Below are 20,946 nucleotides of genomic sequence, written 5' to 3' on the forward strand. Positions count from 1 at the left end.
CTCGACCTCTGAATGTGTGGCTATGAAAAGCCAACTGACATTTACTCATGAGGTACTGACCTGTTGCACCCTCTAAAACCACTGTGATTATTATTTGACCCTACTGGTCATCTATGAACATTTCAACATTTTGAAGAACAATCTGGCCTTAATGGCCATGTACTCTTATAACCTCCACCTGGCAAAACCAGAAGAGGACTGACCACCCCTCAGAGCCTGGTTCCTCTCTAGGTTTCTTCCTAGGTTCCTGCCTTTCTACAGAGTTATTCCTAGCCACTGTGCTTCTACATCTGCATTGCTTGGGGCTTTAGGCTGGGTTTCTGTATAAGCACTTTGTGACATCTGCTGATGTAAAAAGGGCTCTATAAATACATTTGATTTGATATGGCCAATATACCACCATTGGCTGTATCCGGGCACTCTGCATTGAGCTACGCATAAGAAATAGCCCTTAGCCATCATATATTGGCCCTATACCACACCCCTCGGAGCTTACGCCTCGATCCCACCGACAGTGTTGGCAGTTTGGTACACCAGGCGTACATTCATTTCCAATGGAATGCTGTGTTTGCCTTGCAGCATTGGTTGCAGACGCAGTTGCAGTGCGTTCTGTGTGGTGCATATATTGGATTTATTGAAGGTATGCGTCAAACTTTACCCATAGACGGCTTCACATAAATGGTAGCAGAAGGTGAATGTTGAACTTAGTAGCACACATATCCAGATGATGCTATGTACTATTTTGCGCAAATACACTGTTAATGTGATCGAGGCGTTATTGCTTAATAAGTATAAACCGGATGCAACCCGGATATAGACGGTCCATGAATTGGCGTATGAGAACGTGAGTAGATTACCTTGAAAACAACGGGCGGACATCTTGGACGCAGTATCCAGTTCTTATTATACCGCAGTGCCTTTGTCCAAGAAGCCCATATACAACAGAGGAAACCCTGTGCAGTGCAAGCAGCCATCTTGGATAGACAGCCAAGGCAGATACTTCAGGCAGGATAACCTACAGATCCCTTCTGAGCAGCTCAAGACATAAAACCGACAATTCCCGGTGAGAACAAAAACACGATATAGACGTGCTCGTATCCACATATAACACATTTATAAAACTGTAAACATGTTGTCTTACATAGTAAACTAACAACTAGCTAACGTACTACGCTAATTTGCTAACATGGCAGCTAGCTGTCAAGCCTAGCTAGCCAGTAGTTGACGTTTCTAGTCAACGAGTTTCATAAATTGGCAACGTTTACTAGAAGGGTGACTACTGGCTATCTAACGAGATGTATTTTGCTTTGTATATATTTGTTTTTACCATTCTTCAGTTCCCGTAGTTTTGGCTAGGTATCTGTATTTCGGGAACAGGCTGTTGAATTTATGTAACTATCTAGTATCAGTAGCTAGCTAGCTGACCGGAAGAGTAAGTTGGCTAATGTTAAGTACCTATCACAATTGTTGGCGCAACATTTCACATAATGTAGTTAGTTTATGTTAGAGTTATCATGGTAACGTTACTGTCTTTTTGACCGACATAGCTATCTAGCTACCTATTTGTAGAGCCAATAAATGATGACACGCATTATGATTAGCTAGTTTGTTTCTAGCTGGCTAGTTAGCTTGCTAGCTAGCAGGTCAGTGACGATAGCTAACGACGTACGAGACTAGGCCCAATGTTATGGTCATAGCTAGAAATGTAGCTACTCCAATTAGTTATCCACCTCTCTCCAAGCTCCGTTGCCTGAATTAGCTAGATATACATTTCTCTTAGCGTCCAGTCATCTACAATAAATAAAGATGTTAGCTAGCCACCTATCTCAACAGACACCAACTGACATTGCCACGGTTTGTGTTAACAACACCAGTTAGCCTGACAGCTAGGTAGCCACCCATGGCCAGCTGATGGATGGTGCTGAATCCTTAGCTAAATTCGTTTGTCAACCTTTTCATCTCATGTAACTAGCTATAATCAAATGTGTAGCTACTTGAATTGTCAAAGATCAGTCACAAGCCAACTGTATTGTTCTGCAAAATTGTGTCATTCATCATAGTACGTCATATATAACTTACTGAACAAAAATATGAAGGCAAAAATTTCAAAGATTTTACTGAGTTGCAGTTCATAGAAGGAAATAAATTCAATAGGCCCTACTCTATGGATTTCACATGGGTGTAGGCCCACCCACTGGGGAGCCAGGCCCAGCCATTCAGAATTATACTTTTTTTTCCCCACAAAAGGACATTATTACATGTTGGAGGTGGCGTATGGTAGAGAAGTTAACATTAAATTCTCTGACAACAGCTCTGTTGGACATTCCTGCAGTCAGCATGCCAATTGCACACTCCCTCAAAACATTTGTGTCATTGTGTTGTGTGACACAACTGCACATTTTAGTGGCCTTTTATTGTCCCCAGCGCAAGGTGCACATGTGTAATGATCATGCTGTTTAATCAGCTACTTGATATGCCACACCTGTCAGATGGATGGATTATCTTGGCAAAGGGGAAATGCTCACTAACAAGGATCTAAAAAAATTGGTGCGCACTTTTTTTTTTTGTGCGCGTATGGAACATTTCTGGGATCTTTTATTTCAACTCATGAAAATGGGACCAACACTTTACATGTTGCATTTATATATTTGTTCAGTAGCTCAGCCTGCCAGTAATCACACAGATGACTAGAGCTGGGAATTGCCAGGGACCTCACGATACAATATTATCACGATACTTAGGTACCGATATTATATGTATTACGATTCTATATTGTGATTTTATTGCGATTCGATGTTCCAAACATATTGCTCACCATAAGTCTTCTGCAGAGGGACAAGGGAGAGCCATGAGGAAAAACAAATTGGCTTCCTATTTAGAAAGATGGTGAACAAGCTATGAAGAAAAAATGCTGTAATTTTGGTGCAGGTACAGCCAACTAACGCAAACATGATATTGTCAAAACAATAATATTCCGACATATAATACCCCCCCCCCCCCCCCCCCCCACACACACACACACACACACACACACACACACACACCATGCATCCTTATCTAGGCCTCGTCTCAGCCAGCCCTTATTGGCTCATAATCACATAAATATTTATTTGTTATGATACAAATTAGGCATTGATTAGGGTGGAATATGAATGTATTCATGTAGAAGTGTCATCATATGAAAGATACTCATCTGTGTCACATGAGCAGAGGCATTTGGTATTTTCTTGGCCTTGAATTTTATTTATTTTAAATCCCTTGATGTGCAATTGCACATCACAGAGTAAATTAAAAGAAATGCACTGTATGTGTGTTGATTAAACCCACGTTCTGCAAGTGTTTTGTCCATTCCATCTCTGCCTTTGGTTCTGATCACAATCCAAAGGCATGTGCAATTTACCACAGGATTTGGATGTTGTGTGACAGCATAACAATATGGCAAAGAGTCAGAGAAGAGCGCAAACAGCCCATATGTGTGTGTGACACCGATTTTATATTTGTTCAACAACAGGAAATGGATGTGATTTAAAAAGAAAGGGGTGACAGCTCTCTGTTTTATGAATCGGTGCGAGTGGATGGATAAGCATTGAGACTGCAGTTTGGTCACATGCTGCTCTCAATCGCCCTCTCCTTGGATGGATACTCCACCTGGGCTTCACTCAGGAAAAGGGGAGTTTTCCCCTGTCATTTACCCAAAGAAGGAGTAGGCCTAGCGTTAGTGTCCAGAATATACGTGTTTGTGTGTGTGTACGGCTCTTGTAGTCGTATAGTTGCCGCCTTATGGAGAAACTCTCACACATGAGCCTGGTGGCACCACATAACAGAGGGTCATGTGAGGGGTGTCAGTCAGGTTAGCAGCAAGGCAAGCAGGTAGTCAGGACCTCAAACACCACTGACGCAGTTGTGGTGGTGGTTAACAGCAGGGGAATAGGGTTTTTACCACCAGTTTTTAAATGGGTTCCTTAGAAAAGCAGATGGGTGTGGTAGACCACGTCACGGTCAGTGTATCAAATCCCACACCCTAAGTACATGATTTCCCCTACCTCATCAATTGCCTTTGTCCTTGTTTACCCCACAACTTCTCTTCTGAACTCTCTGCACTATTGTTTTTCAAGCAGCTAGAGCTGCAAAGGGGAGTGTTTTGCTGCAGGGATGTGTGGCACCCAAGGGTCTCTGACCAACTACGTACTGAGAGGAAAAGGGTTAGATGACACCTTGACCTGGAATTACCCCACTCAGCCGATTAGCACGCATCCACTCACTTCTGTTCTGGACGACGCTGCTCTCTCTTCCCTGTGTAGTTTACTCAATTTGCCTCTGCATATCACAATGAGAGCATCCCTTTTCTTCATCCTGCTCCCCGGTCTCCTTTTCACTTTCTACTTCTGTCTTTCACCTTCTCCCATCTTCTCTCAATTCACCCTAGCTCAAAACAAGCATTTGTCATAGTGCTAAATTGTTTAGCAGGAAAACTTGGTCGTTGAACAGCAGGCCATATCACAGCTCTTTTTCTGGTTGGCACCAGGCTCTGTTGCATAGCGATTTGAATCTCCAAACCTGCTTTAACTGCAATGCCGTTATAACTACTGTGTACTTAACCACAGGCTAAAGAGGAATTTCCCGGATAGAGGGAAACAAAATCGGACACTGGGATTACCATGATAATAGATTACTTAGTCACTGGTATTCACAGGTTGTACTTTATAGGCTACTATCCAGGGTGGTTGAATTTGAATTCTACTTGCATTACAGATGTCAGCTCTCAAACTCCAGTGTTAGACTGCATTACTTACAAGTGAATTTTGCAATGGGATTGATCGTCGTTAGAACGCAGCCCTCTCAAGTCTGATCATGTATTCATAAACAAGACTGTCTTCAACTTGAACTTTGTTGTTGAATATTCTCTAGCCTATGTATTTAATCCGATTGCCCCACAGAATATATTCTTCAGATGTGCATGACTGTGTGTGTGTTGGGGCTGTCCCCCCCAAAAGAAATATTGGTCGACCGAGACGCGTATTTTTCCATATATAGACACACCCTATGTTTGAATAAAAGCAACTATATGAGCTTGTCTGATGCTTTAAACACTGTGATTAAAAATTAAGACGCAGATTACTGAAGAGGATGTCAGATCAATATAGCCTAACCAGAAGAAAAGTTATACCATTCTTGGCAATTGGGAAACAAGCAAACCCATTAAACTAAGTCAGTTATAATGGTTTCGATGTTATGGTCTTCAATGGTAAAAATCCCAAACACACATTGTATAGTGTTTTCCAATGGGGTTGGGTGTAATGGTAAATGTCACTAATCACACTACATTTTCTTAGAATTTGATTGAAAAACATACAACTGCCATACAATGGTTTACAATTGTATTTTATTAGATTTGTCACAACATTTTAGTCACTAGCTGATTTCTCCATCAAAGTTTGGGCTTGTAAGAAAAGTCTTCATATGAGAATTGCGCCATACAGATAGCCCTCTCAGAGAGCTGCCATTTTTGACTATTCAAGGTCAAGTTGGGTTGAAGGACAAGCTGAATTGCTTTCATGGAGGACTGGCTCGACCACACAAAGCATTTTCACCATGAGCAAAAGCTTTTTACCCAAAGTTGCAAAGAAAATGTTATCCATTTAACCCCCTAGAAAAAAATCCCCATCAAAATCTGATAGTTTTAAGCTAGAGACATGTTTTTTTTTGTTGCATGGGCTGCGTCTCAATCCGCCGATGTCACCCTTCCACGTCTGAGGTGAAAGGTGGCAGAGCTAGAGCAGTGTTTGTCAGACCATGAGCCATCCTGAAAATCGGTCTTCTCACAAAAATGTCTGTAGCGCCCGACCGGTTTGGCCGTAGTAACTTTTATAACCCCTCTATGGAAAGGTGAGTCTCCTTGTGCTTTTTGAGGTGGACTGACTCCTCTGTAAACTACTGTCACACCCCTTTTACTCAGAATATCTGTGAGAGTCCTCAGAGCAGTTTGTTGCTTGAGGTTTATGAGGCAGAGTGGGAGCCCCCATGGCTAGGAAACACTCCATTGAACATGGTGCATAATGATAATGAACAACCCCAACATAAACACCTATTTGGTGCTATGCAGTTCTAGCTTTCATTGAGTGAGATTAGGCTACATCTCCAGAGAAGTTCTCTATCTTTGTCATGATGGAAAAATAAGGGGGTTTTCCCCCCTCAAAATTGTAAATCACATTGCAGCTTGCTCGCCTGCTCTCTCATCGCTAAACACACTCGCATCATTAGTCTTCGGTCTGTTGCGTGTAGAATATATTAGCCTATTATTTGATGATAGGCCCTGCTTTACTGAAGTTGCGAGACATTGCCTGGTGGTTGACCTGCCTATACTGTGCCTCTCCCCGCTCGCTCTCTGTCCCTCGCTAGCTCGCTATGAAAGATGCAAGTGTTTGTTCTCGGAAGTACGGTCTCAACGTAGACTTTGATCTGAAGCCATTCTTGTGGTCATTGTGATTTTGCTATTCATTGTAAATGTTTGTAGGCCTATGTAGCCACATTGTATCTATGACCATATGCTATCCATTCATGTTCTGTTTATATCTGAGAATTAACCAATGTCAGGCTGCACCCGGCCATGATTACAGACACCTGTGTGTGTCCTTTGACACTATATAAACTAGTGACCCGCAGTGTTTGTCATTATACCCTGATGAAGAAGGCTTGTCTGTCCAAACGTTGGATATTCAATTATTGTATCTGAGCTCCTAGAGTGGACGGCTCTCCGTTCTCAGAAGTACGGCGGCTAATAAGTCTCCTCTGTTCCAAAAAACGGAATCTTTAGGAGTCGATTCCTAGCAGAAGATTTTTTGTTTCTAGTGAATGTCTTGGTAAGTCACTGTATTTAACTAACTTTAAAGTCATTTTTTAGGAGAGGGTTTTAGGAGAGGGTTGTCTGTGCATAGACTTTCTGCCTGCACGCAGACAGTTTGAGATTATTTGATTGACAATTCTGGTTGCCTAGTGATGACGCTTGTCCAGCTTCAGAAGCGGTATTCCTTTACAGACAAACAAAAAATAATGTCTGTTTTTAAACCAGGGGTTGGAACCAAAATTGAGGATCAGAACCGGGAACGTAAGTGATCTATACTGTTCTGTAACAGAACCGTTATTTTAAAAGCATGGAAACCGGTTAATAACATTCTTTTAACTTTATTTTTTTTTTTTTAGGCCACCAAAAAACACAACAAATGCAATGCCTTCACTCTGTCACTCAAACTTATTGCAGTGTCTGCCTGCTAGCTGAAAATATTTGCCAGTGCGTGTGTAGGCTTCCACCTTCTCCGAAGCATAGGCTACTGTAGTCTACTGACGTTACAAGCGTGATTCAGAAATTAGGGATAGAGGTTTTTAATTAGAGAACAATGGACTAACTTTTTCAATGCTAATTAAGGAAACTATAGTTATCACATTTCAAATTGGGTTTATTAACTACAAAAATGTAAGACGTGTTTATTTTAATTCTGGTTACGCTCTGCACACACAAGCTTGTTAGTTAGCTTGCTCTGCTTGGAAGTTCAAAGACATTCAAAGTTCCTCCATAGAAGCCGCTCCTTCGTAGGTATAATTCTGTGGGTCTAATTCAGATAATGCATGTCATAAGATGCCCAGCACTTCAAGCAAAGCCTCCTCCTCGGCTCCTCCACCCTCTCGCTCTCTCCCCGATCGCAAAATTTCAAGGAACAAAATAAATTGTTTCTGTTAAGAATGAAACTAATAGAAAACAATTTTGCTTCCAAACCCCTGGTTTAAATGTTAAGCAAAATTGTCCGTTTGTCATATCCCTAATTGTAATGGAAAACTACAGATTGTAGGTTCATCATGGGACGGTAATAACGAGGAGTCTGGCTCTACTGCATCTCCTCTTGTTACAGTCCATAGTACTGTTGTAAGTAGGATTAAGGCATCTTGGAATAACTCCCCGGACAGGCCCTCTCCGTGTGTGTGATCTATGATGAGCCTCAGCCTGATTTTGCAGCCTCCCTGAGAGTACTTGTTTGGCCTCGCTTCCTCATCTAGGCTTAGGCCATTGTCTAGTCCTTTTACACAACCTGCCCACAGAGTACGTCCCGACTCCAAATGATATTTCCTTGTTCACTACTTCCATCAAATCTAAAATAATTAGATTGGTGGAGGCATGGGCTAGAGGGAGTTTCCACCATTTTTTTTTTATTCCAGTCATTTCCTTTCAAATCAATGAAGGGCAGTGAACAAGTGCACACTTTGGGAGGAACAAGAGATGGCCTAATTGGGACGAAGCCAGTGTCAGTTGTCTGAAGCTTGATGACTTCATGCTGATTTGATGGACAGACATTGGTTTGGTTAGGCCGTGTAGATTCATTTCATATAGATATATATAGATATATATATATAGATATGTTGACTTTGTGGTCAGATACATTGCTATCTGATGGTTTCATCTCCAGCTGTGTTGAATCTAGTCTCAAAAACCAGACCCTAGGCGCAACAGTGACTACGGGCTGGTTTCAATGATGGACTCTTTTTGCATAGAGCAACTACATTACTGCCGATGTCACTACCTTATCCGCTTGAATAAAATACCAAATAATCTAGCAAAAGGGATCAGAGGTTACTTTTAATGAGTGCATTTCACAAGTGGCTAGTTTGCCTCAACTACTACCTTTACTAAAACCTCTAAAGGTTTAGCTTGTAAACTTTTGGTTTCGGATCGCAGCGTTCTAGCATGTCTGCCTTGTGATTTGTTGGGAGAGTTGTCTGTCTGAAGAGCACCCACCCCTGAAAAATATTTTTCCTTTATCGAAGTTGCCAAAGGAGTCCATCATTGAAACCAGACCCTAGTTACTGTTGCCTAGGGTGGGGTTTTTGAGACTAGGTTGAATCCTACCCATATGTTTGAGAGATCAGTGGTGCTGGGCCTGCCGTCTAACTGAGAAATCACATGACGGGAATCTTGAGAAATCAGGAATGATTCATACTACCTAGAATTCTGTTTATTTCTCAGACAGCAAACCAGCTGCTCTGTCTATAGTACGTTCTGAGACATGGTGACAATTCTTTCCTGACCATATTGCTAAATCTATAGGCCCAATGTTGCAGTGGTGAGCAGCTAGACACAATGCTGCAGTAGAGAAAGTTCCTTCAGAAAGTATTCACACCCCTTGACTTTTTCCACAATTTGTTGTTACATCCTGAATTTAAAAATTGTCACTGGCCTACACACAATACCCCATAATGTCAGGGGAGTTGTTTCTCAATTTTATTTTTTATTAGTTAAAAATGAAAAGCTGAAATATATTGAGTCAATAAGTATTCAACCCCTTTTGTTATTGGCAAGCCTAAATAAGTTCAGGAGTAAACATTTGCTTAAGTCACATAAGTAGCATGAACTCACTCTGTGTGTAATAATAGTGATTAAAAAGTCTGCCTCATCTCTGTACCCCTCACATACAATTATCTGTAAGGTCCCTCAGTCGAGCAGTGAATTTCAAACACCGATTCAACCACAAAGACCATAGAGGTTTACCAATGCTTCGCAAAGAAGGACACCTATTGGTGTATCGATTCACCCAGTCACTACAAAGATACAGGCGTCCTTCCTAACTCAGTTACTGGAGAGGAAGGAAACCTCTCAGGGATTTCACCATGAGGCCAATGGTGACTTTAAACAGTTAGTTCTCTCCTATCAAAGCCATTAAACCCTGAGTATGGATCAACAACATTGTAGTTACTCAAATACTAACCTAATTAACAAAGTGAAAAGTCAGAAGCCTTTACAGAATACAAAGATATTCCAAAACATGCATCCTGTTTGCATTAAAGTAATAGTGCAAAAAAGGTGGCAAAGCAATTCACTTTTTGTCCTGAATATAAAGTGTTATGTTTGGGGCAAATCCAACACAGTTTTTCAGGATAAAAAAGAAACGGAATGGAGCTAAGCAAAATCCTAGAGGAAAACCTGGTTGAGTCTGCTTTCCACCAGACACTAGGAGATTAATTCACCTTTCAGCAGGACAATAACCTAAAACACAAAGCCAAATCGACACTGGAGTTGCTTACCAAGAAGACGGTGAATGTTCCTGAGTGGCCGAGTTACAGTTTTGAATTAAATCTACTTAAAAATCTATGGCAAGATCTGAAAATGGTTGTCTAGCAATGATCAACAACCAATTTGACAGAGCTTGAATAATTTTGAAAGGAATAATGGGCAAATGTTCCACAATCCAGGTGTGGAAAGCGCTTAGACTTACCCAGAAATACTCACAGCTGTAATCGCTGCCAAAGGTGCTTATACAAAGTATTGACCCCTAGGGATGTTAATACTTAAGCAAATGAGATTTCTGTATTTCATTTTCAATAAATGTGTAAACATGTTTTCACTGTCATTATGGAGTTTCTGTGTGTAGATGGGTGAGAAATCAATTGAAATCATGCTGTAACTCAAAATGTGGAAAAAGTTACGGGGTATGAATACTTTCTGAAGGCACTGTAATTGTGTGGTCAGCCCAAGCACTGTACAATTAAATGGGATTGTGAGTGATGTCGACAGACAAAATGTATTGATAATGTGTGGTTTCTGCATGATACCAGATAGAATTGATTCATAGACCCACAAACACCACCCTGATTCACCCAGCACGTGGGCTACATTGTCTCTGAATCCTCTAAGCGTTCTCTCTCTCTCTCTCTCTTTCAGAGCCACGATGGCCACCGCACCGTACAACTACTCCTACATTTTCAAATACATTATCATCGGTAAGTGTGCTGAGGGACTGGAGTGGAGGCCTGTATTTGTATTTGTTATTTATACTACTATGCTCTATGTGGGTCACCCAGTGGCTGCAGTTAGTATACAACTCAGTGAGACGCTACGGCTGCTCTCCTACACAAGCCCTGGAAGAGTTCCCATCAGGAGACTAGAGACTAAAACCCCAGGCCCTACCCATGACCCCTATCACAGCAGCTTATTTGGATGCAGTATGAGGTTACCACCTGAAGTGACTTGAAACATTTTCATCAATAATTGTTTTCCCAGGAAGCTAGCCTAAGCCAAGCTAAACTGTTTGTTATAATGAACCAACAATGTACTAGTAGCAGGGTAATAAATAAATTACATGAATACATTCATTATTGCTCTCCTTCTGTCTGGTCTAAATTACTAACAGAAAAAAAAGTGAGCATTGAGCATGAATAGCTTACATTTGTGGAGGTGGTCCACTTTTCGAAATAGTGTTTTCCCATCTGTTTGGGACCTTTTAAAACAGGGCAGTTAAATCACTATCTCAACATCTCTCCAACTAGTTGTAGGTAGTTTACCGTGGTGCATTGAGGCCTTAAAAGCCCCACCTTAATGTCAACACATTTCCCTTGTTTATCTGGTTGTGGACCTGTTCGAGAACAGCCAAAAGGCTCTCATGTTCTTCTTTTGTTTGCTGTCTGTTACGCAGACATCAATGTGGTCATACAACACAAACACACACTTTACACACATCACTTTAGCTCCATAGCTAGAGCAGACATTAGTGTATAGGCCTAAACAAACAAAAGGTGCTCTGCCTTCCCCCACTCAACTGGAGGTAACCATACCAGCCTTCCACTCAGTCAAAGCCCTGCAGGCCTATTTATGCTGCCTCTTCAAGTGCTCTCACATGTGTAGATAGAATCTGTTAATAATGTCTGAAGAGGAGAGGGAATATGCTCTTTCTCTGCTACAACTAGGGCCCAGAGTCTTTCCTGGTCAGACCAAGTGGTCATGGAAAACTCCTCCCTAGATATGACATCATAGGAAATAAGTTACGTCTGCAAAATAATTATAGTCCATCTTGTATGTTATGTTGAGATTGAACATGGATCCTAACACCTCTCACCTTCTCTCTCTCCATAGGGGACATGGGGGTAGGGAAGTCGTGTTTGCTTCATCAGTTCACAGAGAAGAAATGTAAGTACATCCCGGCTCCCCACTGACTCCAGACAGACACAACCCTCCGACTCAATCTACTCTAAATCCCCTCTGATGCCATCAGCCTCACACTGACTAGACCGGGCACGAGTCTGCGTCTGTCATCGCGCGCATGTTGATTTTGTCCATCCACTGCAGACACGATCAGGACACGCAGGTTGAAATAGCAACACGAACTCTGAACCAACTATATTAATTAGAGGACAGGTCGAAATACAAACATTCATGGCCATTTAGCTAGCTAGCTTGCTGTTGCTAGCGAATTTGTCCTTCGACATTAACATTGGGTTGTTATTTTACTTGAAATGCACTAGTTATTTTTTTCTGGATCTTTGTAGAATTTTGAGTCACACAAAATTGTGTGTCCTCTACTCTGATAATTATTCGGATTAATTCATTCGTTTCTAGCTAGTTATTTTCTTTATATGGTGGTTGGCAACCAACTTTTAAAGTCCGTTACCACTACCTACTGGAATGGAGTGTGGACCTCAGTTCATCTTTCAATCACCCACGTGGGTATATGCTCCTAAAACCATTTAGTAGACGGGAGAGGCAGGACTTGCAGGGCGTCAAGTGTCAAATATAGAACCAAGTTCTATTTTAGCGCCTGGCTATGTTTTTTTTTTTTAATGGCAGTTTTAGCAGCAGTAAGTGCAGATGCTCTGCTCCTCATTGGTCTATCTCGCATCTCATCCTGCACGGCTCAGTCTGTCATACAAGTGGCCCATAGACTCTGAACAAACAGGCTGCTGCTTTGTCAGTGCTGAATGTCAGGTTTGAAGGCTTCCTCCCTGCCACTGGGTAACATTGAAACGCAGGTGGTAAAAACCAACTGGCAGATCAGCCAGTCTGAAATTGATACCAACTGCCTTCTCTGTTGCCTCACAATGGAGGTGAAGTGTCTGTATACGATCAAGAGCGGACCTGATTTTTCTGTGTGGTTGGATGTGCCTGTGTCGTTCTGTATGTGTATATGGGTTCTGTTAATACTTTCAGTTAGTGCTAGCTGTGTCACAGGAAGGCTGTTCTGTATGGTAGTTTATAGCGAGAGATTGAGCAGGGGAAGGAGGGAGTGAAGTTACAGTAAAGCTGGGTGTACACTACATGCTTTTGGCCCTGATTAAGCTGTCCCAGACAAGTTTTTGAGATCGGAGACAAAATCCCCATGTCGTTGCCTACTCGGGGCATGCGGCCATCACCGGCGGTCGTTTAATGTGAGTGGGTTAGAGACACAATCTGAGGGCTACCGATCCCGTATTTGAGTAGTCCCAGACATGCCGATATATTCACATGCTTGATTTTATCAGCACAATCGGCAATGCTTTTTAAAATTTATTGTCACATAAATTGTGCAGTGAAAGGTGTTGTTTTACAGGGTCAGCCATAGTAGTACGGCGCCCATGGAGCTAATTAGAGTTAAGTGCCTTGCTCAAAGGAACATCAACATACTCTTCACGTTGTCGGCTCGGGTATTCGGACCAGCGACCTTTCACTTACCACTAGGCTACCTGCCACCCTACCTTGTAGTGCGAGATGTGCAATGAACATTTTTGAGCGTGGTGACCAGCAATAGCCAATGAGAGTTCACCAGACGTTGTATCACATCACCCAGAATGTGACTACTAGTATGCATTTGTACTTGCCTTTAACCAAAGCCAGTGTCAAATCATTACACCTCTGTTCACAAGCAAATATTATATATTTTATACCTCTGTTCACAGGCTAAATATTTCAAGTAGAGGTCGACCGATTACGATTTTTCGATACCGATTATTGGAGGACCAAAAATAGCTGATACCGATTAATCAGGCTGTTTTAAAAATATATATATATATTTGTAATAATGACAATTACAACAATACTCAATGAACACTTTTTATTTCACCTTAATATAAATAAAATCAATTTAGTCTCAAATACATAATGAAACATGTTCAATTTGGTTTAAATAATGCAAAATCTGTGTTGGAGGAGAAAGTAAAAGTGCCATGTAAAAAAGCTAACTTAAGTTCCTTGCTCAGAACATAAGAACATATGAAAGCTGTGCCCCCCTGTCTGCTCCACATGGTTGTCAAGATGAATAAATTATAGGAAAGATAGTGGTTTAATGTGAGAGGCTCAGTGACGTTAGGTTTTTGGAAGTCGTGTAGTGTACACCCGGCATAAGTGGAGTAGAGAGCAGGTTAATCACAGCAATCTGATCTAATCACACTCCAGAGAGAAGGGAGAGTAGGGAGGGAGACAAGGCAGGCTGAGGAAGTGTTATGTCTACTGAGTCAGTCTTGCATGATGGGAGATGTAGTTCAGGTCATTCCATTGAGGCTCCTCATGACTCTTGTTAAAGTGAGATTGAATTAATTCCACTGCCATGTTTGATTTAAATACATTTCTGGAGGTTTTAGGGGAACCTCATTAGATTCCTCCTTGCCTAGCCAAACAACCAGTGCCTTTTCCCCATCTTTCTGTCTCTTCCAGTCATGGCGGACTGCCCCCATACGATTGGCGTGGAGTTTGGCACGAGGATAATCGAGGTGAGCGGCCAGAAGATCAAGCTGCAGATCTGGGACACGGCGGGCCAGGAGCGCTTCAGGGCCGTCACGCGTAGTTACTACAGGGGGGCCGCGGGCGCACTCATGGTCTACGACATCACCAGGTACAAACACACACACGGTCTACGACATCACCAGGTACAAACACACACACACACACTCATGGTCTACGACATCACCAGGTACAAACACACACCCACACACACACGGTCTACGACATCACCAGGTACACACACACACACACACACACACGGTCTACGACATCACCAGGTACGAACACACACACACACACACACACACACACACACACACACACACACACACACACACACACACACACACACACACACACACACTCATGGTCTACGACATCACCAGGTACAAACACACACCCACACACACACGGTCTACGACATCACCAGGTACACACACACACACACGGTCTACGACATCACCAGGTACGAACACACACACACACACACACACACACACACACACACACACACACACACTCATGGTCTACGACATCACCAGGTACAAACACACACACACACACACACAGATGTGTCCGAACATTGAAGCTCCAGGTAGAAGCTGCCTGTAGGTCCAGATCTGGGGTCAGATGCTCCTAACCTAAACCGTTAGGTTGAGAAACACACAACTGACCTCAGATAAGCCTCTAGGGTCAACTTCATCCTAGTCTTCCTAGCTTCCTCAGCCTGTTCTACAATACACAACCCACCCTTTTCAGATGATCTGTCTAGAATTAAAGTTGGTCTGTGTCTGTAGGCCTACATGTGAGTAGGAGAGGAAAAGAGGCCATACCAAGACGTGCCCCCCCCTCTAGCCGAGCAAACATGGTGTCTGCATCCTGTTGCCCTCCCATTTTCCCAAGCTGTCATTTTAGCGCTGCATGTTGACACCTGTGCCTCAGACTAAGAACTAATGTCAGAACGTCTTTTCTATTAGTGAAAGGTTTTAGATACAGGCCCACAGACATGTCGCCATATCTCACCGCCGCACCTTTGACCCCACTTAGGATGTGGCACAATCTGTTTTGTCGCATGTCGCCATGGTAACTAATGTCCTCTTCTGTGTGTGTGTGCCACAGGAGAAGCACATACAACCACCTCAGCAGCTGGCTGACTGATGCCAGAAACCTCACCAACCCCAATACTGTAAGCATGGTTTAACACTGTTTCACACTGCTCCTCTGGCTGCCTGTCTGACTCTCTTAACACACTTTATCTGGTTGGATATCTAATTGTACTGCCAAGGCTCCTCTCTGGCGTTCTCTCTCCTGATTTTAAATGTTTCTCCCTGTCCAATTTCTCACTGTCTCTCATCTTGTGTGTGTCTCGCTCTCTCTCGCTCATCTTGTGTGTGTGTGTCTCGCTCTCTCTCGCTCATCTTGTGTGTGTGTGTGTGTGTCTCGCTCTCTCTCGCTCATCTTGTGTGTGTGTGTGTGTGTCTCGCTCTCTCTCGCTCATCTTGTGTGTGTGTGTGTGTGTCTCGCTCTCTCTCGCTCATCTTGTGTGTGTGTGTGTGTCTCGCTCTCTCTCGCTCATCTTGTGTGTGTGTGTGTGTCTCGCTCTCTCTCGCTCATCTTGTGTGTGTGTGTGTGTCTCGCTCTCTCTCGCTCATCTTGTGTGTGTGTGTGTGTCTCGCTCTCTCTCGCTCATCTTGTGTGTGTGTGTGTGTCTCGCTCTCTCTCGCTCATCTTGTGTGTGTGTGTGTGTGTCTCGCTCTCTCTCGCTCATCTTGTGTGTGTGTGTGTGTGTCTCGCTCTCTCTCGCTCATCTTGTGTGTGTGTGTGTCTCGCTCTCTCTCGCTCATCTTGTGTGTGTGTGTGTCTCGCTCTCTCTCGCTCATCTTGTGTGTGTGTGTGTCTCGCTCTCTCTCGCTCATCTTGTGTGTGTGTGTGTCTCGCTCTCTCTCGCTCATCTTGTGTGTGTGTGTGTGTGTCTCGCTCTCTCTCTCTCTCGCTCATCTTGTGTGTGTGTGTGTGTGTCTCGCTCTCTCTCTCTCTCGCTCATCTTGTGTGTGTGTGTGTGTGTGTGTGTCTCGCTCTCTCTCGCTCATCTTGTGTGTGTCTCTGTGATGTTGACTACTGCAGCACACCCAGTGTGTTTGATGTCCTAGAGCCCTGTGCATCTCTAAATTGGATTCTGAAAAAATGTATTATGGCCAAATCACACTGCTTTCATTTACAGTGCAGAATATGCTTTTAGGGTGTTTATACAAAGGCAACATCCTAACCTCACTCAGTCAGCTAGTTTGTACTCAGACAACAGAGTCTCACGTTGGAAAAGGATACATGACTAGTGCCCAGATGCATTGGAAATGGTATGGTAATATCTGTATCTTTCATGGTGTTTAGCCGATACAGTATATATTGCTAAATCCATTTTTCACACCAATACTAAGTTATAAGACCTCTCTTTCTAAGACACTGGGTAAGGTGAGCGAGCTGAATCATGTAGTTTTCTGCCTGTAGGTGAGTAGTGAGGATGTGAGGCTGCTACTGTTGATGTGTTTGGTGCCTGGAGGACTGACTGAGTCGGTCTCTCCTCCCCCAGGTGATCATTCTTATAGGTAACAAAGCAGACCTGGAAGCCCAGAGGGACGTCACGTATGAGGAGGCCAAGCAGTTTGCTGAGGAGAACGGTGAGTCGGAAACACCCTCCGACTCGATGAGACCGAGAAGGATTGAGAGAGATGGAAGATGAGTAAAACTCACAATCTCTCTCTATCCCTCCCTATGGAATTGACTGTGCGATAATGCCCCCACACTCTCACTTGAGCTGGGATTCAACCTGATTGTGAATGTAGACAACTCAGCTTTTAAAGGCAATATTACCGTGTTCAAGGTAAACGCTGCAGATTCCGGCTCAAATAGAAATGACCTTTAAATGTGAATTGCGCTGTAATGTGGCCCTACCACGGATCAAAAAGAATGCTGGCCTTGGTGATTGGAAGGAGAGCAAGAGGGGTGTGGGGAAGAACAGAGTCCTCCAGACAGGGAGGGATGGAGAGATGAAAAATAGCAACTCGTCTCTGATAGAGGGAGAAAGAGAGGTGAAAGAGGAAATGGCACATGCATTCATGCACGGAGTGCAAAAGACATGAGGACATTCATAGAAGGAGAGCGATGAGTGAGCAGGGGGGTTGGGGAACTGCAGTAGTCTGACTCCATTCCTTGTTACAGGTCTCTTATTCCTGGAAGCCAGCGCCAAAACGTAAGTTAACTGACCTCTGTACATTCTGCCTGCTTTTACCTCCCATTTTCAATGTGCTGAAATGCTCCGACGTGTTCCTAACCGTGTGACTGACTGTGGGTGTCCTCTCCCCAGGGGTGAGAATGTGGAGGATGCCTTTCTGGAGGCGGCTAAGAAGATCTACCAGAACATCCAGGATGGCAGTCTGGACCTGAACGCTGCAGAGTCAGGTGTCCAACACAAGCCCTCTGCCCCCCAGGGAGGCCCACTATCCAACGAACCACAGCCCCAGAGGGAAGGCTGCGGCTGCTAATGACCCCCCCCCCCCCCCCCCTCTTTCCTCATCCTCCATCATCCCCTCCCCACTCCACTGGGACTGCATGAGTGTGGGGCACGGATGGAGGGAGGGAAACAGGCGATGGGTTGTGTAGTAGTGTACCTCCCTCCTCCCTCTGTTATTCTCTCACTCTTCTTTTCCGGTCTGTGCATCCTCCTCCACCTTTTCACTTGGTCGTCATCTTCACGTCTTTCTCTTGTTCCTTCTCTTCCTCTCCTCCTCTGCACCATTCAGTCCAGCTCATCTGCCATGGGATTCCAGTTCCACACACATTTACATATATAAAGACATGGTTTACTGACACATAGATGGGTAAACCTGAAGAAATACTTTTTTAACGTTTCCTTTTATAGCTTCTACTATATTATCAATCAAGTCTCATCTACCACATCTGAAACCAACCAAGCCTGTATAGTCTAACCTCCACTGACATTGAGTTATCTAGACACTCTCTCCGCATCTCTCCCCCTGCATCACTCCTGCATGGGTTAATGATCTAGGACAATTTTAATTGAAGTGAAATGTATATGAGTAAAATATTTCCCTCGATGGCTTGGTCTCTTCCGGGGGAGGAGATGGTTAGTGAAAGAAATGATGTAATGTATGACGCGGCCCGCTACGGATCACTATTAGCGGTGCGTGTGTGTGTGTATTTGGTCGTTGTTGAACCTGGTCTAGAACAGGTATCCACTGTCTCTACCCAAAGCTTCCCCCCTGGTCCTTATGGTAAAGCTCTGATACTAGACAGAGATGGAATCCCTCTAATGGTGTTCTACAGTACACCTCAGAGTGGCAACACTAGTGTAGTAGAGAGACACTTTAAAGCCCAAGAGACCTGGAATTCCCCTGAAACGCCTCTACCTACTTGTCTTTCTCCCTATATGACGTCACAGGAAAGGCTCTGGGTGTTTTCCTGCCAGTACAGTGTGTCTGTGTGCAGGGGATTTCTTTAACTAAGTTAATGACACTTAAGAAAACAAAACACGTTTTCCTTTATGGGGAAGAATTCCTTCAGATCATCAGTTTCATTGCACCAACTTCCTCCTCTTCCCCCCGACCATATCAATAGAATCTGTCTGTCCTTACCAGCATTTTCTTTGTCGTCGTTTGTTGCCTTATTGTTATGGTTAATATTATTACTGTTTCATCTTTTCTTTGCTGCGCTTGCGCTACATACTGCTGTCAAATAAACAAACAGTTTTACAATACGGTGATATTTTGTGGAGAACATGGTAACTGGTGTAACACAGGGGTGCTGGTGAAAAAAGGTAGATGTTCCCCCTTAAATCCAGAGCTAGGATTTTAAAAACAAAAGTCAAATTGGGGCTGTTTTATATTTGTTCTGTTTCTTACATGTACAAGTGTGAAATGGAAATGTTATCTTTTTGTATATCCCACTACCCCTGAGACACCCTCGGTGTGGTGTCACAGCCAGGGATCCTGGAGCAATTAGGGTTGAGTGCCTTGCTCAAAGACAGATTGATATATTTCTTTTCACCTAGTCGCTCAGGGATTTGAACTAGCAGCCTTTCGGTTACTGGCCCAACGCTCTAACCACTAGGCTATCTGCTGCGATCAGCTTACCCTATTCCAGTCCTTACCTTAACTATTATGAGGTGAGTAATTAAAACTGACCCCAAATCAATGCTAAGGGGCATCTTAACCCTACACCTGTGGTCCCTCGCCCCAGCCCACTCTCCCCACATGCTTGTATAGTAACAACACCAAGCAACATGCCCCACCAGAACGGCCCCAAATGGGAATAGTTATTCTGATTTTTTTCAGGCTCAATTTCTGTACATCTGTAGGTGACCATGCTATTTGGAGGATTGGCAAGCCCAGAGATTGAAGATACACACATCTCAGCATGTTTTTCATGCTTGGGAATTCTGTAAAATTGGCCAGTGATAGCAGACTAAAAGCATAGCTGATGTTTTGGAGCTGTCAAATCAGTGAGCAGGTGCTCTTGATCATTGTCATGACGCCACACCCATCCCATTGAAGTTCATAATGAGAAAGTGTTGGTTATAAAGAAATAATCACTCAAATTAGAATTCATTTCAATCTGCCAAATCAAGGTGTAGATTACATTCCAATGTATGAACTTCTAAACAAGTTGCAGCTCTGTGTAGCCAATGGCAATGCCCGCTTTATATATAATGCCAGGAGCCGCTTGTGGATTTGACAGCTCTAACGCAGTTAAATCTCCGACACCGCCAAAACAACCGCTATGCGGATATCGGCTAAAGCGGATTAGATTAAGCCCATAGTTTCTATTAATAAATGTGTTTGGACAGACTCCCTCTACTCACTAGTGCTACCTGGTGGTTCCATCGTTTTGTTTCTTCACTCTTCATCCTCAGTCTGTGTAGTGGGGGAGTGGAAGTGTACAAACTAGTGCTTTGTCGATTCTACTCAACTCTTGCTTGTAGGAGGTGGAGTGGAGAATGTCACTGAGTTTTTTTTCTCTCTGTGTATTTCTTAGGCACCATGTAATGTTGAATGAAATTGGATAAAACTATGACCAAAGTATGAAAAATTGCTTCTACATTGATAGTGGTCCCCTCCCCAATGTCGGAGGCGGGATTATTAAGGGGATAGGGTGCCATCACCCTAACTAATTTTAATACACCAATGGTAACATGATGCATTGCTGTCTTAATTTTGGGGTGTGGGAATTGGCTGGTGGGAGGGTCTAAAGATGGGTCCTCCTACGTTATAAAACGTACATGTATACATTTTGAAGGAGCTGTGCTAACATTTAAATGCATTCTTGCGTGTATATGATTTTAATGACAAAATGCTCTAGACAGAAAATACATTATACATAACCTGTTGTACTGCTTGTCATTCTTGTCACATTGTGCACGTAAA

General features: G+C 43.2%; 1 protein-coding gene across 1 annotated transcript; it reads left to right on the top strand.

Moving 5' to 3' along the window:
- Window positions 1–839: 839 nt before the first annotated feature.
- On the top strand, window positions 840–20,909 carry LOC120025693 (ras-related protein Rab-14). The gene is made up of 8 exons (XM_038970262.1): window positions 840–1,063; window positions 10,706–10,764; window positions 11,894–11,947; window positions 14,444–14,621; window positions 15,629–15,695; window positions 17,097–17,184; window positions 17,726–17,756; window positions 17,871–20,909. Exons 2-8 carry the CDS (start codon window positions 10,713–10,715, stop codon window positions 18,046–18,048), a joined length of 648 nt encoding a protein of 215 aa, XP_038826190.1. The 5' UTR covers window positions 840–1,063; window positions 10,706–10,712; the 3' UTR covers window positions 18,049–20,909.
- The last annotated feature ends 37 nt before the right edge of the window (window positions 20,910–20,946 follow it).

The sequence above is a fragment of the Salvelinus namaycush genome, chromosome 31, assembly GCF_016432855.1.
Source record: "Salvelinus namaycush isolate Seneca chromosome 31, SaNama_1.0, whole genome shotgun sequence".
Classification (NCBI taxonomy): domain Eukaryota; kingdom Metazoa; phylum Chordata; class Actinopteri; order Salmoniformes; family Salmonidae; genus Salvelinus; species Salvelinus namaycush.

What these genes read in the sequence shown, in the direction of transcription:
- LOC120025693 (XM_038970262.1), top strand. Translation starts at nt 10,713, where the DNA reads ATGGCCACCGCACCGTACAACTACTCCTACATTTTCAAATACATTATC. An exon ending in TCAGTTCACAGAGAAGAAAT is followed by an intron (nt 11,948 to 14,443) that starts GTAAGTACATCC and finishes TGTCTCTTCCAG; the next exon opens with TCATGGCGGACTGCCCCCAT. An exon ending in CTGGAAGCCAGCGCCAAAAC is followed by an intron (nt 17,757 to 17,870) that starts GTAAGTTAACTG and finishes TCCTCTCCCCAG; the next exon opens with GGGTGAGAATGTGGAGGATG.